General features: G+C 43.8%; 1 protein-coding gene across 1 annotated transcript in view; it reads left to right on the top strand.

Moving 5' to 3' along the window:
- Grid1 (glutamate ionotropic receptor delta type subunit 1) overlaps window positions 1–25,929 on the top strand; it is a 751,350-nt gene that overhangs the window by 488,464 nt on the left and 236,957 nt on the right. Inside the window, exons 6-8 of the mRNA XM_042690370.1 lie at window positions 2,254–2,424; window positions 14,367–14,528; window positions 15,954–16,073. Of these exons, the coding sequence (XP_042546304.1) occupies window positions 2,254–2,424; window positions 14,367–14,528; window positions 15,954–16,073 (453 nt within the window). The remainder of the gene's footprint in view (window positions 1–2,253; window positions 2,425–14,366; window positions 14,529–15,953; window positions 16,074–25,929) is intronic.

Raw genomic sequence — 25,929 nt, forward strand, 5'->3', positions numbered from 1 at the left:
ATACCGTACAGAGGGGTTACAATTACATGGACAAGGTAATGAGTACATTTCTTATCAAGCATTGTTGTCTCTTTCTTATCAAGCATTGTTGTCTCTTCCTTTGTCCCCCCCCCCCTCCCCCCCCCCCCCCCCCCGCCAAAATTGTTAAGTTCATTTTGTAGATATCATTGTTGCAGTGGGTCCACCTGTATCCCTATTTAAACAATTTGTTTTTTCCCTTCCCCTCCACAAATTATACCAGCATCAAAAAAAGTAGGGGTTATACCATGGGGGAGGGACATACAAACATATTTATAACATAAAAACATAAAGCATTAACATTCAAACATAAAAACATCTGAATCCTTATCTTGGGGTTCATTTCGCTTAACATCAACTTATTTGACTGTTTCTGCTTGCCTCAGACATATACTAGTTATTGCAAATAAGGGAAACCATGGGACCTCTGTTTCTTTGGTTAAAGTTTTTTTTTTTTTAAGTGTGATGATACATCAGTAAAATCTTATACCCAGATGCCAGTGGAGACTGGGAACTGAGACTTCTCTTAACTCACCTGTTCCTGTCCTGATCTTGCAATGTTCCTTGTGTATTCATTTCCATCTGTTGCAGTTCTGTTTTAGACCCAGTCATGTAGCCTGAGCCCTCTTGCTTGCCTTCTCTTCATCAGCTTTGTCTGTCTCTAATTCTCTCCACACAAAGTAGCCTGAGATCTTTAAACATGTAATTCTGTCGATGGCTCATTTGTGCCTCAAACTTCTTAAGGGCTAGTCATTTCCCCTCAGTGCAGGCGTTTTATAGTGGGGTATATGAACTCCCTGTTACCTCTGTTGGGGTCTGAATCTTGCTTGATCCTGCCCCTCCAGATCTTGCTCTGATCACAAATATGCCCTTTGAAGGCACCCAGGCTCTGCCTGCTCCAGGCCAGTGGAGCCCAAGGCATTCGGCATTCCTTGACAGCTCCACCCAGAAAAGAAATTTTCTGTCCTCTACCCCAGCCAAGGCAGCACCACCAACATCTCAGCTGTACTCTGACCACACATATACAAGCACTGTGCCTAACAAGTTTATCTCCAAGTTCAGTATGTGACTTGTTTCTCATGGAAACTTCTGAGCCCCCTGAAGGCCACTCCTTTTGCAAAGTCTGTGCTGGTAGGTGAAATGGAATGATAATAGAATCTACCTTATGGCAGTTCTAGGGTTGCTGTGAGCACTAAATGAACAAGTGCATGGATAGCACCTTTGGTCTCTCAGCCACTGACACACTTGGTATATATTTCATCCAGCGATGGTAAAGGAGGGATTCTAAGGACAGGGCTATAGGTGACTTCTGTTGTATCACTAGTGTTTAGTATAGAACAAACCCCATACAGCATGTTCCGTAGATTTTTGTGGAACAAATGAATGGATGTAGTTGCAATTTTTTAATTAAAAATCTGTCTAACTAGGAGAGAATTCCAGGAAACACATTGCATTTTGTTTTGTGCCAGTCCTGGGGCTTGAACTCAGGGACTGAGCACCATCCCTGAGCTTCTTTGCTCAAGACTAGCACTCTACCACTTGAGCCACAGTGCCACTTCTGGCTTTTTCTGTTTATGTGGTATTGAGGAATGGAACCCAGAGCTTCATGCATGCTAAGCAAGCACTCTACCACTAGGCTACATTCCCAGCCCCACATTGTCATCTTCTTGCCATTCTTTTTTAATTTTATTTTTGTGTCAGTCCTGGGGTTTGAATGCAGGGCCTAGGCACTGTCTCGGAGTTTCTTTTCTTCAAGGCTAGTGCTCTACCACTTGAGACAGCACCACTTCCAGCTTTTTCTGTTTATGTGGCACTGAGGAATCAAATCCAGGGCTTCATTCATGCTAGCCAAGCACACTATTACTAAGCTGCATTCTTCGTCCCACATTGCATTTTGATTAATCAAGTCAGAGAAACCTGGCTTTCCCTGACTAGATTAGGCTGATGACTTTCAATAGGAAATTTAGCCACTAGGCCTGGCCGATGCCTTCTGGTGTCTACTGTGCACTGTGACGCTGGTTCCTAACATCTTGTCCTGTGGAAACCAGTACCAGTGGTTTATCTTTTATTTCCCCGTCTGTTCAGGAAAAGCTAAAACAATCCTGTTTGTACCTAAAGGCTACTGTTGTAAATAAATAAGAATATGTGTGACCTGAGCCTCATCCTTTGATCTCTTTCAAATTAGCACTTAAATTCATGAATAGTTAGTGAGCATGCATGTGGTTATTTCTGCAGGAAATCAGTGACCCTGAGATCCTGGATCTGGTCCACAGTGCCCTTGGGAGGATGACCGTGGTCCGGCAAATCTTCCCATCTGCAAAAGACAACCAGAAATGCATGAGAAACAACCATCGCATCTCCTCTCTGCTCTGCGACCCTCAGGAAGGCTACCTCCAGATGCTCCAGGTCAGTGTGGGGTATATCATTTCCATTTCCACGTTGGGGGGTTGGGAGGGATCTCGTACCATTGGCTTGCGGCCCAAAACATTCTAGGGTCTCCTGGGTTGAATGCTGAATGCCCACCAATTTTAATTACTAAGACCTCTGCCGTTTACTAAAATTGAAACCAGTCAGCGGGACAGTCAGGCCATTATGTCTGTTGTCAGCAAGTAGGGTGTGCTAGCACATATGGAGCCTCTAGTATTTAAAAGTTAACATCAGTGGGGCACTGGTGACTCATGCCTATAACCCTAGCTACTCAGAAGACTGAGATCTGAGGATTGTGGTTTGAAACTAGCCTGGGCAGGAAAGTCCGTGAGAGTCCTATCTCCAATTACCTTACCGAAAAGCCCAAAGTGGGGCGGTGGCTCAAGTGGTAGAGCACTGGCTTTAAGTACAAAAGTGCAGGGATAGCACCCAGGCTCTGAGTTCAAGCCCTAGGACTGTCACTCAAACAAAAAAGTTACACCTTAATGTGAGAAGTAATTGCTGTTTGTCAGGCCTCTGTATTGACTTTTTGAAGGGATGGGTTTATCTAGCAGGGCTAGAGATAGAGAATGGCTCTGCATTCTTGTAAGAAATCACTCATACATTCACAGCACGTAACCATGCTAAGGTTCTTGGAATTACCCTAGCACATCTTCTGAATTCTGAGGCTCAGGTTTTCCAGGGAATACTGCTGGTTCTTAAATGAACAGAGAGGTACAAGAGAGCACAACCTAGACCTGTCCATCTTCTCCATCCCTTCCCAGGCAAGCCATACAAAGTGTTTACAGTTAGTCCTTTTACAACTGCCCTGGCATGTGTGTATTCTGTCTGAGCTCATCTAGTGGACTTGGATAGGCTGGTACCTTCCTGCCTGATATGACAGGTAGTTTTCTGTCTTGATGTTTGAGAACAAGAAAGAAACGATGTAGAGCTATGCCCTCAGGCTGCCTTGAATCAGCTTCACCATTATGAATATGACACTCAGTAAGATGATTGTTGATATCTGTCTGTCTGTCTGTCTATCTATATTAAACTGAGGCTATGGGCACTGTTCCTGAGCTTTTCTGCTCACGGCTAGTGCTCTACCACTTGAGTCACAGTGCCACTTCTAGCTTTTTGGTGGTAAATTGGAGATAAGAGTCTCATAGACTTTCCTGTCTGGGATGGCTTCAAACTGAGATCCACAGATATCAGCATCCCAAGTAACGAGGATTATAGGCATGAGTTGCCAGTGCCCAATGATTGTTGATGTTTTGTAGGAGCTATGGGACAGAAGGAAATTTCTGGTTGGGTTTATAGAAGTTGTCTGGTCCTTTGTTTGTGTGAAACACTCAGCACTAAAGATTTGAAACCAATTCCACATTCTTTATCCAAGTAAGGAATTGATCAAAAGTGGGCAGCAGAAGCTAAGGATTTAGATAAGAGCTGTTTGAGAGTCAGTTGCACGCAGGATGTTTTGGTATTGACATTATTGGGAGGGTCACACATTCCAGGGAGTAAATTATGGGAGCTCAAATGGGTTGAAAGCATATATAAATTGCTAAAGCATTGAATCCACTGGGCAATTGTATATCAGAAGAGGGGAGGAAACATGGCTTAGTGGATAGTACACATGAGAAATATGTTCTCAATGGCTGGGAAAGACAGCAGATACTGAATTTAGGTGGAATAAACCTCTCTCCCTTGGTGTCCACTGCTCCAAGTCATAGCTAATCAGCTGAATGGGCTGGATGGAATGTCTGGGTCTTCCTGGAGTGCTACAAGCTTGGCCAACAAGGGCCAAGTATGCTGTGTCAATCATCCTGTGTATGTGTCATTCCTGCTCTGTGACATGTGACTAGATAAGGGCTCAGCATTGTATGCCTGCCCTCCCCGATGCACAGGGAGAGGATATCCCTTTACCCTGCATGAGGCCAAAGCATGTGCAGCTCTGGAAGGCCTCTCTAATTTCTCTAAGCTTTGAATGGTTTCATCCCTCTCCCGTCTCAAAACATCCTTGACCTGGCCATACCTCCATCCCCCTATCCGCATCTCCATTTCTTGCTAACTCAAACCATACTCAATCTTCAGGGATCATTTCCTGTTGCCCAAAGTGGGTAACACAGAACAGGGCAGGGGAGTGGACAGTATTTCTTGTTGAAGTCTGTTTACTGCCGACTGAAAATATAAGAAGAGATGGGTTCACATCAGGCACAAAGGATCTGTCCACTATGGGAGAAGAGAGCAAGGAAGACTAGAAGGCTGGCCAAGCAGCTGGGTCCAGCCGAAGGCTTCCTAATATGACTTATACCCTCAAAGAGAATAAGCAAAGACATAGATGAGCATGCAACTAGGAATTCTAGGGTCCCCTATCCTTCTCTGTTCTAGGCTCTAAACAAAGAACAAAACTGAAAAGCAAAAGATCACAGAGTTCTTGTACTGCTAATAGTGGTGGCGGCGGCAGCAGCAGCAGCAACAGTAGCAGCAGCGGCGGCAGCAGATTGCTTCAGCTTGAATCCCAATAACTCTAGTTACTAACCACTTAATGATGGTTATTTATTTGTTATTCTGTGCCTCAGTGTTTTTCTCTGTCAGTTGGGGATTAGAATATTACCTACCACCATCATAAAAATGAAATGAGATATCATGTGGAAAACATTTAGAACTATTACCATTATCATTGGTACTTAGGAGGTGGGTATATGTGTTCAGGTTTTTCATGGAAAGGGTGAACATGCTATTTGTCTGCCTATTTATTTACCTAACTACCTATCTATGCATATACCTATGTATACATGCATCATCTATCTGTCTGCCTACCCATCTATCATTCATATGTGGTTTGCATATTGTTAATTATATGATATATCTATTTTCTTCCCAAGCATATTTTTGAAAGGATTACCATAGCAGAAGAATGGCTCCCATCTTCCCAGCTTCTGTCTCATATTTTATACATCTCTTCTCCCCACATCAGTCTCACAGGTACTCAATCACAGCTTGGGAGAGGACAGGCCACATCTTTGATTGCCAGGGAGCTCTTCATTGGAGACCCTGCTTATTATCCTCCATAAGGGCTTCTGGGAGTGAATTTGTTAAGAATTCAGGGCTTGATGCAAGTCAAAATGGTCTCTAGAAGCCTCCATGTAAAATACTTTCTTAAGGGAATCTCTATCTCTCTTGCATTTGCTTTCTCCTATGGGGGCTGTGGGGGGGGGGGGCGGTGGGAATGGGATTTATTTACTCCTCCTGCCCAACAGCCACTTGGAAAGCTTGTAGATTCTCATTTACAAGCCATTCCCTTCAAGTATCCTCAAATACTATTACTTCTTTCTTTCCTAATGACAGTGTAGAAGGCAAACTAATTTCTACTAGCCTCTAGCTGTGAGATTTATCGAGAAGACTCTAAGATGTTTAGAACAGCCAACTAAAGGGGAAAAAATTGATGCCATGGATTATTAACTTTATCTTGATGAAATTAATGAAAATCCTCCCAGAAATAAAAATGGAGCTTCTCAGTCCATTTTAGTGCCTTCCCCAGGTGGTCCTTGTCATGGCAATGATTCAGGAGTCTTTGGGTGGGAGTGGCTCACACCTCTAATTCTAGCTACTCAGGAGGCTGAGATCTGAGGATCCCAGGTTGAAGCCAGCCAGTTTGGGGCAAGAAAGGTGGAGACTCTTATCTCCAATTAACCATCAAAAAGCTGGAAGTACAGCTGTGGTTCAGGTGGTAGAGTGCCAACCTTCAGTGAAACTAGCAAACAGACAGTACCCAGGTTCTGAGCTTGAGCCCCAGTACAGGCGCAAAAAGTATATATGTGTGTGTGTGTGTGTGTGTGTGTGTGTGTGTGCGTGTGTGTGTGTGTATCTGTGTATATATACACAGATATATATATGTATATACTTATATAAAAGAATGGGGGCATTTTTGCAAGATCATTCATCTTTTGGCTTCTCCACTGAACTGAACTGCCCTTAGAAACTCCATCTTCCTCTTATTAGTTCTGTGGTCAGGACTATCTGTGTTTGAAAACCAACCAAGCACTATTATAGCAAATCAATTTGGTTGCTATTTAGTAGAAAGCAAGTCCTTTGGAAGAAAAATACCTAAATAAGTGGCTTCTTGTGGCTCCCAAAGTATTGTATTTTCCAGCATGCCGTGCTTGTTGTTTATTTTTCCTTACAAAGCATTGTCTGATTCTAGTGTTTCTCATTCTTGTTTTCTTGACAAGTTAGTTTAGGGCTTGTCTGACTCAGCCAGTAATAAAAGTGATAACCGGTCCCTCAGAAACCCCGGACTTTTGCTGAGATTTCACAGGCAGCCTCGCTCCAAAGAGACTCTGAACTGGCACTCTGTCTTCAGAACTGCATTTCCCTGGGACTTAAGCTCTATAATTGAAGTAGAGGACGCATTATCACATTGCTACCCCATTTATATTCAAATGTGTTTCTAAAGGATGACCAGCAAATGAGGTAAACTATGTTGTCGGGCCACTATAACCCCTGATCCAAGAATAAAGCTGAAGGGGCTAATGTGGTATTATTACTAAATGTTCCCTGGGGTTGGAATTTCTCCTCTTTGTGCATTTAAATGTTGCTGATGGCTTGGCGGAATGACCCTCACCCCACATGATCATTTTATTGAAGCATTTCATCCCCCCTCCCTTCCTTACCAATCCTGATTAATTAATTACTTGTTATTTAATTATTTGTTTGTTTGCTTGCTTGCTTTTGTGTTGGTACTGCGGCTTGAAGTCAAGGACTGGGTGCTGTCCCTGAGCTTGTTTTGCTTCTAGCACTCTATCACTTGAGCCACAGCTTTACTTGTGGCTTTTTTTGTATGTGTGGTCAACTGGAGATAAGAATCTCATGGGCCTTTTTTCTGGGCATGACTTCGAACTTGGATTACAGATGTGAACCATGGTGTCTGGTTCTGATTCCTATTCTTTAGAGTTTTTCATAACCCTACAAGATTTCTATTGACTTAGAGAAGTCCACTCTCTGGAACATTCCCTCAGCACCCCCCTCCCCCTTTCCTACAGCAACTTGGGTTTCATGTCACTTTCAATGTTTCTAAAGACCCTGGCAGGTGCATTTGATAGAGGCCAGTGCCCAGGTAGACAGAGCTGTGCTATTCTTTGGTAAGGGGCCACCTGTACATTGGGATCCCTGAGTACAGATAGAGGCCTCCCTCCTACCTCCACACCCTTCCTTCAGATTCAGTGGTGAGCCAAGCCTCCTGCCTCTCCTTTGCCCTCTGCCACCATCTGCTCTCTCCTCTGGCCTGGCTCAGAACAGGTTGTTTGGCAGCAGTTTGGCACGAATGTCTTGCCTGGGGATGGTTTCCTTGAGCTGTGGCATCTGGGTGTTGGATTGTTCCTCCCCTTCCTCCCCTCCCCCAGCTGGACCTACTGTCAACTGCTTATCTGACATTGCTGGCTGACCAGAGCTTGTCTGAGGATCCGGCCAGAGGTCAGTGGCTGCTGTTTGCCTCTGAGATATCTTCTGAACAGCCCATTTTGCTTGATTAATGATGGAAGGCAGAGACAATGGGGCTCTTTAGAAGCCCAGAGGAAGGGCAGAGCCTTTTGTGATGAAAATGTTTCCCGCATTTCCAGCTTCTGGGACAGGAGGATAATGGTCTGGTGTAAGATGCAACTGGTCTCTGTGGCTCTGACCTTGGCTGATCATTCAGCTTCTTTTACCTTCAGGGATGATAATGCAGGTGCATAACTATCCCTGAGCCCTGAGGGCAGACAGGGACATGGCTAAAGTACCCTTATAAGTCTTCACTGGAGTCTCAGATTTACTATGGGGAAGACAAGCCCCAGTGCCTGGGAGGCAGACAGTCTGGCGCATCCCCTAGTCTTGCTGGGGCCTCTGTCTTCCTGGCTGATAGTGGACAGATGCTGGCATCTGCTGCCATCCAGATGGGCTTGGATGAGCTCTGTGGTCTAGCTCAGCACATATCATGTAAGGGCTTGTATTTCATGACCTCAGGTCCTAATCTGTATTGCAGTAAGAGAAGTGGGCATCTGGACATCCAAAGGGACAGTCTCCATCTGCTATGTGCTTCAGAAGACATAGAGTAAGTCCCTTCTTGATTCTAATAAGGTAATAAATGCTCACCCACACAAAGAAGCTGTTAGGGAGGGTCTGAATGTTGCATAGCCTCAACATTCTTATGTTGAAACCTGATCCCCAAGTTGATGGAGTCAAGGAGATGGAGTTGACTTTTATGGCCTAATGCATACATGGAAGACATTAGATCATCAAAGTACAGTTCTCAGAAATGGGCAAAACTGGGCACTCGTAGCTCATACCTGAAATCCTAGCTACTCCAGAAGCTGAGGCCTGAGGATCTGGTTCAAAGCCAGCCTGTGCAGAAATTTCTATGACTCTTACCTCCAATTGAACACCAAAAAATCCTGAAGGTAGAGTTGTGGCTGAAGCTCTTGAGCTCTACCCTTGAGCACAAAAGCTCAGAAATAGCACCCAGGCTCTGAGTTCAAGCCCCAGGAATAGCACAAGAAAAAAGAAAGAAATGGCCCTAGAACTCTCTAAAAGGGATTGAAGAGACCAGAGTTCTTCACTTCCAAAGACATCATCTGTAAGTCAAGAAATAGGCCTTCCGCCAGACACCAACTCTGCCAGCCTTTTGAGCTTGGAAGTCCATCCTCTTAAACAGTGAGAAATAGAATTCTGTAATTTATATATTACCCCATCAATGCTATGCTATTACAGTATTCTAGGATTTCAGAGATAGTGATCAGATGGTGGGAATGTAATGCAGTGACATCAACAGTCCATCTAAGTCCCTCTGGTGTGGAGTGTTCAGTGTTACCAAACACTGTGCCTTCTTCCCCAGTTCATCATCTCTGTATTCTGCTGGCTTTCTTGTCTACCCTCTGCTTATCCCTTTTAGATCTTGACTATTAAGTATATTCTTACCTGCTCATCATGGCCAGCTAGTTATCATAATCTTACTAGTGGGTTTTCGTCTGCTGACAGGCTCCTAAATAAAATGCAGTTACGAATGTAACAAGAGTTCTGATGAAACTTCTTAAGAAAACTCAAATTCTATTTTTCTGTCCCTTGGGCCTCAGTTGATGTGTGTGGATTGGATTCTATTCTCCAGCAGCTAAGTGGCTCCACTGGGTTTTCAAGAACTGCTAGCTCCCAGCAAGAGGTCCTAGCAGAGTTCTCCTACCTCCTAGAGATGTGTCTTCCCTTTTCTGTTTCCTCCCTGAGGACAAACTCTGGCATGGGTAAATGAAGTTTGAAATTCTGCCTCTTCAGGATCCTGCCATCTCATGGAGGTGTGTGGTTTCTGATTCTGACTTGGAATGAGCAGTGCCACACAGTGCATGTCTATACCGAGCTCCTGGATCTTTCCTCCATATGGCCTTGATCCACCACCATCTACCTTCTAAGAAGAGGCATCCTGTATGCAAATGCCTTTACAGGTCTTTACTTTGGTGTTTGCTTCTAAGAACAGATGTAGAACTCTTCATTCAACTTCATTAATTCCATGAACACTGACTGAGCAATTAAGTGCTAATGCACACTATTGTTAGACATTTTACAAATTCTTTTTCTCAGTCTGTCTTTCTGCTCTCTGGCTTTGTCTCTCTCCCTGTCTCTCAGGTTTTTTTGTGCTGGTATTTGGGTTTGGGTGCAGTCACTTAGCTTTTTCACTCAAGGTTGGAGCTCTAGCACTTAGGCCAGAGCTCCACTTCCAGCTTTTTTCATGGCTGTTGGTACGCAAGAGTCTCATGGACTTTTTTTTGCCAAGGCTAGCTTTGAACTTTGGCCTTCAGATCTCAGCCTCCTGGGTAGCTAGGATTACAAGCATGAGTCACTGGAGCCCTGCACAAATACGCTCTCTTAATTGTCATAAATTCCTAAAAGTTGGGAAATTTGAAGCATGTTTATACTAGGGAGAATAGCATTGTGCATAGATCCAGGGGCTTGGGAGAGCAGTGTACTGGAGCATAGGGAGGGAGACAAGGGTTGGGAGGTGAATTGGAGAGGATGGAAGCCACCAGAGCAATGCTTATGGGAAGCTTTGTGGTAGGATGACCACGGCTCAGGGTGGAAAGGGAGAGTCTGTGGCTGTGAGACAAGCTGCTCCCTCCTCTGAGGGAGGAATGAGGATGCCTGCTGCAGTGATGAACATTTAGAAAGGACTTTGGGAAGCTTTTCCAGGGCTGCAAGCTCTGAGCCCAGGCAGGCAATGGGTCAGAAGAACACAGAACCAAACACAGTGCCTGCTATAAGTGTTGGGCTAGAATATGCCAGACATATTCTCCCTGCCTTCTCCAGCTTCTCTGAACATCTGGGTGGTATCATTGGAGGAGCAGCCATGCCTAAGACCCCTGTGGCTTTGACAGTCCAAAGTACAAATGTGTGTCTTTGACTGATCTAGGCCAAGTTCCTCTCAAGAACCTGGCACATAGTATTATAGAACCCTCTTTCTCTAGTAAGCAACACAATCTGGGCCTTCCTATATTGTCCATTTTATACGCTCTCTGTATGAGATACAAATGAAGGAGACTCTCTCCCAAGTCAAAGTTGGAGATAGCAAATCTCTTTCTCATGTTCCATCACCCATCCTTTTACCCGCCCTTATCTATCCATCTGTCTGTCTATCACCTATTCACCCAACTACCTACCAATCCACCCACTAATCCATCTATCACCTATACAGGTATCCATCCATCCATCCACTAATCTATCCATCACCATATCCACCCATCTATCCACCCACTTATCTATCCATCCATTCATCCATCACCTGTCCATTTATCCACCCATTCATCCATCCAGCCATCCATTCATCCATCACCTACTCAACCACCCACTCATCTACTTATCTATCCATCCACCCACCATTCCATCCAATCACCTACTCAGTACTCATTAATCTACCCATCTATCTACCTGTACATCTATCACTTATACATCTGTCCACCTACTCACCCATCCATACACCCACTCATTCATCTACCCACCCACTTACCCATCTATCCATCTATCTTTCCATCCATGCATATACTCATCATTATGAGCACATCTATCAAACATTAACTAGGAAGAACTAAAAAAGCTCAGCGTTTGGTGAGGTAAACACATTTATGAACTGACAGTGTGTAAAAGTCCATGGAAAAGGGTGATATGGGGGAGGTGGGAAGGCCAATCTATGCCTGGAAAAGAGCATTGCTCAAGAATGTTCCTTTGAATTAGAATTCATTCTTCTTCCAAGCAGACACACTTGTGGGAGGACTAAGGGCTTCCTTTGGCCTTTCTGAGTCATGCTTTGCTATTTCTTCTACATTGCAAGCCTCTCTGCATTCATACATTTGTTGAGTGCTTTAGTTCATTGTGAATAGAAGTGCAGGGAGGGGAGAGAAATTCTATCAAGTGCTTGTCTGGCTAAACTTGAGGCAGTGCTGTGTGCGCGGCACTGATGTGTAAGTGGCATTCGGGTGGGGGTAAAGGTGGAAGGGTCCCAGCTGACTAAAGAGCGTCAAGCTATTTAGTTCTACTTTCACTGGGAGTCCCACAAATGTCTTGAGAAATCTCCAGATTATCAAGGACTCTCAGCTTTGAGTTATTCTTTTAGAAAAAAACAACACTCAAAACACCCAAATCCATACCAAGTCTTGAGTGCTTTATGTACCTTTATAAAAACCTCTCAATGATGGGTTTGTATTAAAAGGGAAGAAGTCATGTCAGTGCAATGGTGGGAGCTTCTGAGGAGTGGAATGGCTGGAAGAGGGCTTAGGTTAGTCTGGGGGCGTGGTTCTGTGATGGGGGTCCTTGTGTGACAGGGGCTAGTTCCCAGTGGTGGGAGTAACACTTGACTTTGGTATCCTGTAAACACCTGTGTCATGCAGGTACCTAAAGAGGAGCATACCACATATCGATGCATTGCAACCCTTTGGCCTGGGATGCTCATTTGGATCAGCAATGATTAGTTACCCAGGCACAGTCTGACTCTTCCGTGATATCCATGTCTCCTTCACCCCCTGCTCATTCACGGAAGTGGCATGCAGAGGCACAAAGCACGGGGCCCATGATGACCACAGCAAGGAAACTGGAGAATTCTAGACAGGACAGGAATCCCCAGTGCTGGCTAGTATACAGAGGGACACCTGCAGCTCTGCTTGGCTGCATCCTGGTGAAAACGGCCCTCAGAGCTGGCATGAGCTGTGGGTCAGGCCTGATGTAACAGAAATTTCTGAGGCCTTCGTCCTCCTCTTCTTGGCTTACCACTGACTCGAGCCGCAGTTATGGGGGACAATCCTTGCCACACAGGTTCTCATCTGGGACTCAGATTCTAGGGCACCCAGATTCAAGATGGATGAGAAAAGAAGTGCAGGCAGAGAATAAGACCTGAGGTGTGGGAACACATGAAGGAGGAGAGGTTAGGGATCGCAGGGCTCTTCCTGCAGCCCAAGAAACCTATTTGATCTTCCCAGGAGTTCTGTGAGACTGACATAGTCTCCTATTTCTATCTAGTGATGTTTGCGTGAAATATTTTTAGTAGGCTACTTGCTGCTTAGGTGTGCAGAGACTGGTCCCTTTGACCCACTTTGACTGACCATTGGTTGTCTGTGCAATAGTTAGGAGTGAGGGGTCCCAGACCGATCCCACAGGGACACTCTCTCTCTCTCTCGCTCACTCTCTCTCTCTTTCTCTCTCTCTCTCTCTCTCTCTCTCTCTCTCTCTCTCTCTCTCTCTCTCTCTCACACACACACACACACACACACACTCAGGTGGCATGAAGAAGCCAGGTGAGAATGGAGCTGCTCTTCTCCCAGAAGCATGCTTCTTCAGGGTCCCTCAGACAGCAGCCACTGGCCTTCTTGCTCATATTGATGTGTGTGTGTGTGTGTGTGTGTGTGTGTATGTGTGTGCTGGGGCTTGAATTCAGGGGCTGAGCACTGTCCCTGAGCATTTTTGCTCAAGGCTAATGCTCTACCACCTGAGTCACAGATCTACTTCCAGCTATTTTGATGGTTAATTGGAGACAAGAGTCTAAAAGACTTTCCCTCCCAAGCTGGCTTTGAACCATGATCCTCAGATCTTGGCCACCTAAGTAGCTATGATTACAGTTGTGAACCATCGGTGCCTGGCTGGTAAATAATGTTTTAATGGCACATAACTGCCTTCATTTGCTGATGTATCATCAGATGCTTTAAGTTATAAAATCGGGTTAAATTATTGTGAAGACTCTTTCCTAGCACCAGTGGCTTGTACCTGTAATTTTAGCAATTCAAGAGGTTGAAATCTAAGGGTCATGTTCAACGTTAGCCTATACAGGAAAGTCCTTGAGACTCTTACCTCCAATTAAGCATCAAAAAGGCCAGAAGTGGAGTTGTGGCTCAAGTGGTAGAGTGATAGCTTTAAGCAAAAAAGCTCAGCAACAGTGTCCAGGCCCTGAGTTCAAGCCCAGAATCAGCATACACACATAAACAAACCCAAAAGTCTCAAAGCTCCAAATCTCTATGATCTCTCAAGAGTCCTGGTAGAGTCTGAGGACTTAATAGGGGCCCCATTCTTGTACCACTTTCTTCCTTTTCCCATGCCATTCCCTCAAAATACCCTACTAATCCTTCTCTCCACTTTATGTTACTTGAGCAAGTAGCTTGACTGTTTGCAGAACTCAGTAATGGTGGTGTTCCTACTGGTTCTCCATGTTGATGTGTAGATCCACTTGCCAATCTTCTCCCTAGTGGGCAGGTTTTTACTTTCTTGAACTCTACCACCTGGCTGAGCTATTGAAGAAACAGGGAGTAAGAGGCTGATGGTACAGCTGTCAGTCACCATGTCTTAAGGGTGTCGTCATAAACAGCAGTCCTACTTTCTGCTGGTTTCTCTCCCTCTCTCTTGAATTGGACCAGTAGAAAAATGTCTGATCACTCTTGATTTTGCAGATCTCCAACCTCTACCTGTATGACAGTGTTCTGATGCTGGCCAACGCCTTCCACAGGAAGTTAGAGGACCGGAAGTGGCATAGCATGGCGAGCCTCAATTGCATACGGAAATCCACCAAGCCATGGAATGGAGGGAGGTCCATGCTAGACACTATCAAAAAGGTGTGTACAAAGGGCATACCTCTGGGATGGGCCGAGAGACTGGAGACAGGCTCCTCTTCACACTCTCACTCTGACCATGCATCATCTAGCCTGAAAATGAGCTCTTTGGATACCTCCTTGGTCCTCTCTGCAGGTTCCTTTTTTGTCACTTTTCCTGTCCCTACATTTGAAAGCTGGGTGAGCTGTGGCCCATGCATGTATGTTATTATTGCCTTCACTTTAATTCAAGGAGATCTGGTTTTAGAAAGGTTAGAGACAACCACCAATCCTATGTCTATTCCCATGCCTATCCTCTGTCTGCCAGTTACCCCTCCAGGAAGGCTGCTATTGTCTACGAGAGAGGCAGTTTCAGTCAATGTTGTCGTGTGCTGATCATCTAGGATTTCAGCATGTGCGTGCATGTGTGTACTTGTACGCACATACACTGCCCTTGTTCTGTGTCCCACTTGAAGCCATGTTAGAAGGCTGGATTTGAAGCAGATGGAGTAATTCACACAAGACTTGTTAGAGTGAATTGGTTTTTAGAGGCTTCAAAAGAGCATTTAGAGAAATCTATAGTGTTAAAGAGTCTTAGTTACGATAAATTGCACATGGCTTAGATAGTACTAAACATGTTCCTGTGTTGGCTTGAATTTACTGCAGCCTAGGATAAAGCTGGCCTCTCCTGGGCTCAGTCTCTGTGATTCTCTGTGTTTACAATATTCATGGGAGATAAGGTTGAGTGAGACCCTAGCCCCAGACTTAAAAGAGATGAGGGAGAGATCCCCATAGCCCCCACTGCCTACTGAGAGAGCAGGGCTAGCGTGTCCTCCGAGGTCAGTGTATGTCTGACAATGTGCTTTATTTATGTTTATGTTTCTCCTTCAGTTCTGTTGGCTCTGTGGCATGGATCTGATTTATTTCATGCTGAAGTGAGAAGGGATGGGGGAGGTAGAAAGGATAGGCACTGATTTTCCCAAGCTGGCATATGTAACAAAGTCGTATTTGCTCAACCAATGCTTGAATTTACTGCCTGGCAACTTAAAGCTGTGTGTCAGATATGGCTCCTGTTGACCTTCGACTTCCCTCTGGCATTAGCAAAAGCAAACTGCTTGGAGAGGTTGCAAGGGGAAGACTAAGCCTTGGGAGGATAGGGAAAATTCTATCACTGTTTCATCTCACCCAAGCACAGTGCCTGACACATAGCAGGAAGTTTCAATACACTGACAGTATGAATGACAGGCGCAAGTCTTGGGGATTTCTCCTTTAAATACTCTGGGAAGTAGCCATCCTGCTCCATATTTTAGGATGGCCAGTGATTGTCTCTGTTCTAGCTGTCTATGGTCTCCTCAAACCCTGCTGGCTCCCTTATTTTGACTACTTTCTTCTTGGTGACCCTAGTTATACTCCCTTTGTTCACCAATGGCCTTCCCTTATCTCCTGCAGGGTCATATTACTGGTCTCACGGGAGTGATGGAGTTTCGAGAGGACAGCTCGAACCCCTATGTCCAGTTTGAAATCCTTGGCACAACCTATAGTGAGACCTTTGGCAAAGACATGCGCAAGGTAAGTGCCAGGGATTTCACAGCCAATCTTTCTGCCATGGTGCCATTAGAGATAGCTACAGCAGGAATAAGATACAGCGAAAACAAGGGTTATACCATGGGGGAAGAACATGCTAAAGAAAAAAATCACATAGTACATTATAAGTAAATTGAAAACAATAGCAAGAAAGATTGAACCTCTTGTGTCCCTATCTTGGGGTTCATTTTGCTCAGCATCGTCTTATATGGTCATATGTACGTAGCTTTTGACCTTTTCTGTTTGTCCTAGATATATACTAATTATTGCAAATAAGGAAAACCATGGGACCTATGTTTCTTTGGGCCTGTCTTACTTCACTTAATATAGTTTTTCCATGTCTTTCCATTTCCAAACTAATGGAGCAGTGCCACTCTTTCTGATGGAGGCATAGAATTCCATTATATATATATATATATATATAAAATCATATTTTCTTGGTCCATTCATCTACTGCGGGGCATCTGGGCCAGTTCCATAGCTTAGCTATGGTAAATAATGCTGTGATAAACATAGTTGTGCTTCTGGTAGTTTTAGTATGACCAGGTTTTTCTGATTTGGGGAGGGGAAGGGAAATAACAAAATGCTGAAATAAGAATACAGGTTGACCTATTGTAGCAACAAGATGTACAAGACACTATGATAAAAATGAACTTTACAACTTTGAGGGGGGAAGGAAGGAGTTGGGGAGGTGGGGAGGGAAGGGATGGTAGGGGGAAAACAAAGGAGGGGGTAACAATGCTGGATAGGAAATGTACTCATTAACATACTCATGTAACTGTAACCCCTCTGTACAGTATCTTTACAATAAAAACATATACTTAATATAAACTAAAATGGCAAAGAAGAGCCACAGCTATGGGGGGTCTCTGCATTCCCAGCAATTGTTCACTGGAGATGAAACTCTCTCTTCCCATCTCTCTTTCTGCTCATGCTGCTGTTGATGCTGGTGTGTATGGGGTATGCTGGACAGGAGGTACAGAGAGATTTCCAGACAGGAAGTGCCTCTAGTGAGTCTCTGAGATTCAGGGGAAGACCTGAGTCCTGCTTTTTGCACTAGGGGAATTGCTTTGGAGGTTTCAAGGTTCAATACATTTTCCCCAGAGCTGTGAAGTCAGTGCAATTGTGGGAACAAGTGTGAATTGTGGTTGAAGCTGAGACAGAGGTCACATCCAACTTTTCTCCTGGAGGATGAGGGAACAGAGGCAAGATGGCCTGGAGTCCCTGTGTGATGATGGGGGAGAGAGGAGAATTCTAGCCATCATGCAAGGGATAAAAGTTATGTATTGGTTAGACAAATTCTCAGAAGCTTAACAATTGGTTTTGATATGGCAACTTGCACACATGGCTTGTTGACATTTTTGAGTTTCCTGGAGGTTTGTTTTGTTTTGTTTTTTAAATAAGTTTTTATTGTGAAAATACTGTTCAGAGGGGTTACAGTTACATGAGCAAGGTAATGAGCACATTTCTTATCAAGCATTGTTGCCTCTTTCTTTTTTTTTCCCCTACCATTCCTTCCCTCCCCTCTCTGACATTGCCCTATTTGTTAGGAAATAGAAAGACTTGGAAAAAATTGTATTAAGTGAAGTAAGCCAGGCGCATAGAACATAGGTCCCATGTTTTCCCTTATTTGCAATAGCTAGTATATATCTGTGACAAGCAGAAAAGGTCAGATAAGATTATGGTAAGCGAAATGAACCCCAAGATAAGGACACAAGTGTTTTTTTTTCTTTTCTGCTAATGTTTCTAATGTATTTATAAGGTATAACGTGATCTTTTTGTTGCTTTGTATGTCCCTCCTCCGTGGCATAACCCCTGTTTTCACTGTATTTGATGTTGGTATCATTTGGGGAACAGAAGGGAAAAAACAAATTGTTTAAATAGGGATACAGGTTGACCCATTGCAACAATGAGATGTACAAGACGCTATGTAGTTGTGGAGATGGAGGTTTGTTCTTGTGGTTCCATTCAGGAGTCGGATGGCCATCTTCTGTCACCATGTAGGTCCAGATTGTATTGTATAATGTCGAGGAACTCTGGCTGGTCTGTGTGAGTAGAGGTGCCCCAAACTGTGAGCCTTGCTTGGGGAGCTATGGATGATGGTCAGAATTGCTGTGGATTATAACCAAAAGAAAAATTGGCTTCTGTTTGGACTTCTGTCTGGTAAAGGGATGCTAGGGCAGGGGAGCACGTTTAGTTACTATGGTGTGAAAGAAACTGCTGAGCTTGCTGTCTGTCTGAGACCACCAATGCTGATCAGCCACAGTGACAAATCAGGGAGCTTACTGTTTCCCTTACTACCCCCCACCCCTTCTTTCCACTCCTCTCTAATTTCGAGGTCTCCACAGTCAGTGTGGACAGTTGGCTGTGGGGGTCCCTTCTTCCCCTCCAGTAGCTGACACTAGATCTCCCATGCCTGGCACCCTGTTGGCCACTCCTGGTGTCTGAGAGAGGGAGAAACACTGCATCCTCCACTTCCTGTGTCAGGTGTCTGGGCCTTCCATGTTGCCAAGGCAACGTTTCTCACAAAACCGCCAGCAGCCAATAGAAAGCTTGAGTCTCTCAGTATAAGGAGCTTCTGAGCAGGGGGCCTGAATGTAATTGAGTTGGAAGGGAAGCTGATTTTCAAGTGGGCTTTATTTTAAACTGTATCTTTTTGTCATTTTAAAAAAATCTGCCCTTAATAACTGCATATCCCAGTTGTTATCTAGTCTGCCTAGCAGCTTATGGTTGGTAAGGAAGGAGAAGTTTGTGTAGAAAGCGGGGAAATGGGATTTGCCATGGTAAATGTTTGTTATTCAGACTCAGGGCATTTCAGGATGAAAGCAAGGGGAGCTCAGGTCAGCCTTTTAAGTCAATTATGGCTCTCAGGTGGATGATGCTGGTGCTGAAGGCACACTGACTTAAGAGATAGAACAGTGGCATGAGAGAGAAGACAACAGAGATGTAAAGATAGGGTTGGGGTGCCCTGAGCCACTTGAAGGCAGTGAGGACAAAGTTGACCTTTGGAGGAGCCTTAGCATAACCAACTGCCCTAGCCAGAGTCACTGGAAGAAATACCTGGAGCTTACCTGAGATCATTGTGCTGACTGCTCAGAGGTTCCCTGCAAAGTGATATATATATATATGTTTATGTCAAAAACAACTATAGCAAACAAAACCCCAGTCGTTTCTTAAAGACTGAAAGCAAAGTAATTGTTTCATGAGCAAATGGGTATTTTTCTTCAACTAAATACCCGAGAAGAAAGTCTCAGACAGTGACTCACTCAGGATTTAATGGTATCAAGAGAGCTTGGATTATTCAGTCCCTGCCGAAGGGAGGGCGTGTGAGTTGCCTTTCGCAGCAGGGTGCTGGACAAATACTAATTAAATTATCTCATCCAGGAAGTGCATTCTTGTTGAGGGAGGGCTGGATGGCAGAAATCAAAAGTCTTGTGTCAAGGACTTGCTGTGTAACTCCAGGTAAACGATTAATAATGGTCTCTGTGTTGGACTTGGAGCTACCTTGCATGGATCTGCCACTGGGGGTAGTGTTTTGCTGGGAAGTCACTTGCAATGCGCACTGGTGATGGCTGACATTTGTTTTTTGAGGATCCATGCTCAGTCCTCTTAGGAGTTTTTGTTGTTGTTGTTTTGGTTTTTCATTTTTTTTTTTGGCTTTTTTAAATCTCAAAACTGTAACCCAACACTACCAATTTCTACTTGGCTTTGTTTTTCTGGACAGAAAGGTGAAAGGAAAATCCCCTGGGCTTATCCCTATAAGTTCCCTTAGCTTATAATACAAGCTATGAAGGATCCATTAGAGGTCCTAATGACAGTTCCCAACATGAAGGTGTGTGCGAAGCTGTTTGGCATAGGATGAGAGGCCGGCAAGCAGGAACTATTGAGCATCTACTGTATGCAAAAGCGTAAGATAGCATACATTGTTTCCACTGATTCCCAGGCCCTCCAGATTGCTTCTGTCTCTGTCCCTCCTGAGTTAGTGTCGCCACCTCCCCTTCTCTAAGTCTTCATTAGATGGAAGCCACAGATAACAGGAGCCTCCCATGGAAGAGAGGGACAGTCCATGTAATTATCCCCAAGGGGCTCCGAACAGGCCATAAGCCCCACTGGCATGGGATATAAAATCCCACTCTTTCTCCAAGAGTATGTACTCCAAACCCTACTACAGCAGGCAGGCCTTGGTGTATGGTAGGTGATGGCTTCTCATCATACTGTGTGCTAACAGTAGAGGGTTTGGTGCTCTTGGTGCAGGTCTTTAGTGCATTCCTGAGCAGGTGCAGCTGGGATTACTAAATTCTTCTGGTATGCTAAAAGCAGATATCTGCTCCTTAGAAAGACCAAGGGCTGAGCAAGGTCCAGAAAACATCATTTATAGAAAAGCTTGCATTGGGGTGGGTGTTTTGGTGTTCGGATGATTGATGGGAGAAGGCAGCCATAGATATGTTTTTTTTTTCTTTGTCATTATTGCTACACTAGTTGCAGCCCTGAGGAAAAGTTCTCCCATGACTGGACTGTGGAGTTCACTTGCCTCTCTCCAGCCTAAACACACCAGTGTGGGAGATTTATTTTCTCCCACTGACACATGGTCCCTGGTGCTATGAAATCCTGGAAATTTTGCCAATTTTTGTGGGCTCTTTGGACTTCATTTCCAAGTGGTGGCCTCCATATGAGTCACAGGCTCAAAGAGATTGGAGAGTTTCTTTGAGGAGGAGGGTGAAGAAATAAGCAGAGCCTCTAGACAGCCTGGGGTTTGCTTAACGCCTTGTGTCCTAGCATTGAGACAACTCTACAATGGCAGAAGAGGATGAGGCTATTTTCTGCTGCTTTCTAGAGAGGAGAACTGAATGAGGATCATGAGGAGGGGCCTGAGGAAATATTTAGTCAGATTGTATGACCTCTTACAGAGCAGAATCTTACTGGGACCCCCATATATTCGAGTTACAGAACTACACAGAGAGTGCTAGCATTGGACAGAGCATTGAGGCAGGGAGACCTGAGGCTCCTGTCATGGTCTCCTCTGTCTTCAGCATCCTTGTGATTTGTTGTCCAGCTCTGTTTGGGAAACTGAGGCTCAGAGACTAGAGAGACTCCTCAGTTATACAGCACCAACAGTAAGTGGCTGGAAGGAAGATTCCCCTGGGGGGGGGGGAGGGGAGGCCTAGGGGGAGAGAGCCGTTTCTGAACCAGAGGCAATGCAGTTCTGTGGCTCCCTTCCTCCTCCTTTTATTCTAACCTAGCCTCCTCCCATAAGCCAGCCTTAGAGTGTCAGTCACTTCCTGTTGGCCTGGAGCTTGCCAACGTCCAGTTCTGCTCTTTGCCCTTGGCGCAGATTCCTTGTTCCAGCAATTACCTAGGGCAATGGAGAGCTGCATTCTCCACTAGCCTCAGATGCTGCTCCTACCCTCTGTCAAATTTGATTCTTCCTCAGCGCTGGCTTTACACAGGAATCCAATACCCCCTGACCCATGACGTCAGATCCCCTGGAGGATCTCATGGCTGCCGATAATTCCCAGAGTAATAGTCATTCATCAGGCAGTGATTGCTACACTATCAGACCCTAGTAATCCCTGGGGTTGAAAGCTCCTTATTACTATCCATCATTCCTGTGCTGTCACAAACTGTCTCCCATTCTTGGAGATCAGATGTTCTGTGCAGAAAGAACTGCTTGGAAAGAGAGCTAAGGGGCAGGCTATCTCTGGTGACAAAGGCAAGCAGAGATACCTTTGTATCTGGCAACTCTAGTTGTTGGTGAGAAATGGCCTGCAAATGGTCACAGTAGAGCGTAGGGGGCCGGGTGGGGTCCAGCCCGAGCCCTTCGCCATCACCAGGAAGCTGCTGTTAAAGAACCAGGCTGTGCACAGTGACTCACAGAAGTGAAAAACTTCTGTCTCTTCCTGGATTAACATGCTTGCAGCATAGTTCCCAAGTAAAATGTCAACCGTTCCAAACTCTTCTACAAGAACTGCTTTTTGACAGAGCTTAGAGCCAAAACAAACACTGTTGCTTCATCTGAGTAAAGACTTAGCAGAAGATGCAATTAAGTATTTCATTTTAAGTAACAGTTCATCAATACGTGCTCATTTAGGGGAGAATGCTTAGAAAATACAGATAAATGAAATGGAGGATATAAAAGTCAGCTACCATCTCAACCAAGGAAGAAAGACAGTTTGCATTGTGGGTGCATTTTCTATATAGTTCACCCCACCCCCCACTTTTCCATCCATAAGATGGAAATATACATACTCCATCCATGGAGAGAGTATGTATATGGAACATATTGTTAATTATTGCATACACATTTTATACCTTGACTTTGCCATTTTGTGGTGTATTGAGCCTCTGCGTATTTCTTTAACTGTTCTATGCAGCTATTATTATTATTATTATTTTCCTGGAAACATCACTCAGTTTACAAGGAGCTATCATTTATTTAATCTTTGTGTATGATGAATCCATATGCATTTTCATTATATGATTGTGGGAGAGTACATTATCAAAATCCAACATGCATACAATTTTAATTACATGTATATTTATTTCCTTAGTGTGTATATATAATTTAATTTTTATTGTTATTGTAAAGAGGGATTACAGTTACATAAGTCAAGTAAAGAGTACATTTATTATTTTTTTGGACATCATCCCTTCTCTTACTCCCTTCCAGTTTTTCCCTCTGTCCCCACTCACAAGTAGTATAGGCCATTTTCAACATAGTGTCCAGTGAGTATTTTTTAAGAAGAGAGCTTTCCAAATGAAGAATGATAATTCTTTTGATGTACTTGATACAAACTTTCAAATTGATCATGGAAAGGCTCAATGATTTTTATAACCACTCATAGAATGTAGAATTTGGTGTCACATCTCATACTCAAAAAACTGATAGGTACATTAGACGAGTTTAATTCTGAAGCAGTAAAACACAATGCTGCTGAGTTTGCAACTCTTGTGAGAAAATAGTATCATCGATCATTTGTATTTCACATTTGATAAATTAGGGATTTCAAGTCCTCTGCACATGTATATTGGGATATAATTTTTCTTGTCAACTTAGAACTTCTCTTTCAGAAGGGAAATGATAGTTCTCTGTGTCAAGTTGTTTGTCCTCATATTTTATCTGCTTTTGAATTGAAATATATCTTTACATGGAGATATTTAAAATTTGATGGGGTTCTGTGCTTAGAGTTTTGTCTTTGGAGAAATTTTTCCAGGATTGTAAAATTTAGTCATACCCAATTTGGAGATTAGGGAATATTTACCATACTTTCTTCTAGAAGTTTCTTGGTCATTTTATATATAGTTTCATTTTTTCTTTCAACAAGTTTTGCCATCTACCTGGGCTGGAATTGGGATGGCCAATAATGACATGGCCTGGCTTCTGCATTATTTACTAAGCACTCTGGCCACACATATACATAAACTTCTGCTTCCTATTGACGTGAATGTCACATCTTATGTATCCTGTCCTGTCTTATACTGTTTTGCATAGCTCCTTCATTTTTTTAATTTAATGTGTTTTTCTCTCCTTTTTCCTCCTGGCTTAAATTTAATACATTTACACATGTTGTTGAAATGCAGTTGTCCGCAGAGAATGAAGCAATAAGGAAGAAACTCATCTCACAAAGGGGCAGCATCTGACTTGATCTCCTCTGAAATCCAAGGTTTTAATCTTTTTCATCTTTTTCTTTGTCTATTCTTAAGATATTGTCCTAATTTTCCTCAGAACAACTATGCCAATTCTAACTGTATCTTCTGTGTAGCTTTTATTTTTTACTTTTTGCTAGTTCTGGGGCTTGAACTAAGGGCTTGGGCACTGTCCCTGAGCTTTTGTGTTCAAGGCTAATACTCCACCATTTGAACCACAGTGGCGATAAGAGTCTCATGGACTTTCCTGCCTGGGCTTGCGTCGAACTGTGGATCCTCAGATCTCAGCCTCCTGAGTAGCTAGGACTGCAGGCGTGAGTGAGCCACCAGCTCTTGGTTTGTGTATTTCCTTTTACAAATGGGAAGTACTTTCCTAGGAGTTGGCCCTGGTTTGTATTTCTACATCATGGGCGTTGGGGGACTGAGAGTCTTTCTTTCTGCTAAGGGCTATTTGGATATTTATAACATCATTTCAAGCCATACAAAATTACAGATCCAAGCAGCCAAGGAGAAACATTACATTACCAAGTGATTTCTGCAGCCTAACATGGCCTAAGACAAGAATTTCCCCAGGAGAGCTGGCTGTTTCAGCCAGATAGACAGCAAACATGATGGGGCGGTCATTGTCTTTCTCTTTGAAGTTTTCATTCAGCTTCAGGATGAGGACAAAGGCTCTTTTTTTTTTTTTTCTTGTAAGATAGAACTTTCCAAAGTTGGAGAGACTTGGACTGTAGACTTCTCTCATCTAGTTGTTGGCTGTACAGCTGTTGCTTGATATCTTGGAAGCTATTTTTTTTTCCTGGTTTCTACATTTCATGGAGTTATTTTTAGTCATCTGTTTCACTGGAATTTATTTCACATTCATTATATGAATCTCTGTATGGTATTTGCAGATATTTTAAAAATATATTTAGAAATTCCTCTGCTTTCATTCCTGTTATAGATTGGTGTTCTCTCCCTTTTTTTCTTGATGAGACCTGATGGAAGACCTACATTTACTTACTAATTTTTTTGGCTGTGCTGGAGTTTGAACTCAGAGCTCTGTGCTTGACTTGAGCCTCATCTGACCTAAGCCCATTTGGTTGCTTCATTATTTCTCTTCATCCCTTTCCCTTTCCCTTTCCCTTCCCCTTTCCTTCCCCTTTTCCCTTCCCTTCCCCCTTCCCTTTCTTTCCCTTTCCTTCCCTTCCCTTCCCCCTTCCCTTCTCTCTTCCCTTCTCTTCTCCTTCCCTTCCCCTTTCCCTTCCCTTTCCCTTTCCCTTCCCTTTCCTTCCCTTCTCTTACCCTTCCCCCTTCTCTTCCCTCTTCTTTCCCTTCTCCTTTCCCTTTCCCCCCTTCCCTACTCCCTTCTCCTTTCCCTTCTTCCTTCCCCTCCCTTCCCTTCTCTTCCCTTCCCTTCCTCTCCCCTCCCCTCCCCTCCTCTCCCCTTCCCTTCCCTTCTCCTTTCCCTTCCCTTTCCCCTTCCCTTCCCTTCTCTTGCTGGGGCAATTCTTAGACCAAGGTCTATGCTTTTGCATTCTAGATATCTACATCCTATATTTCTATCTATATCTATATATTCTAGAACCTTCTGTCTATGCCTCTTGAATGGCTCAGATTACAACTATAACTGATCACACCTTTCTTATTGAATAAGATGGATTCTTGCTAACTTTCTGTCCAAGCTGACCTTAAACTATCATCCTCTTGCTCTCTACCTCCCAAGTAGCTGGCTTCACAGATGTGAGCCACTGTGTCTAGCACTGACAAAAGTTTTCTTTTTCACCCCTCTACACTATGTCCAATTTGTTTAATCATTTTGTTATTCTTTGCTATTCTAATTAATTGATTTATGCTTTGACTTCTATCTAGTATTTGTTTTATTTATAATTTGAAAAATAACTTCTATGAAGTGTTAGATAACTTATTTTTATGTTTTTTAACTTTAGAATATAGTGTCTTTTACCCTGAATAGAAATGTTCCCAGATTCTAGTGTGTTTTTTTCTCTAATATATAAATTGACATTTCACACAGATACAGGGAAATATCTAAATCGTAAGTGCTAGGTTTCAAAAAGTGAACAGGGCCCTGTGATGAACACTTCCACTAAGATGTAGGGCATCAGCACCCCTGGGTGTCTCATGCAGCCCCTCTGGCCAGTGCACCCACTAAGCACAACTTTTGTTGTCTATCACCTTCACTCGGTGCTTGCAGGTC

Source organism: Dipodomys spectabilis, unplaced genomic scaffold (genome assembly GCF_019054845.1).
Source record: "Dipodomys spectabilis isolate Male_0828 unplaced genomic scaffold, ASM1905484v1 ptg000136l, whole genome shotgun sequence".
Classification (NCBI taxonomy): domain Eukaryota; kingdom Metazoa; phylum Chordata; class Mammalia; order Rodentia; family Heteromyidae; genus Dipodomys; species Dipodomys spectabilis.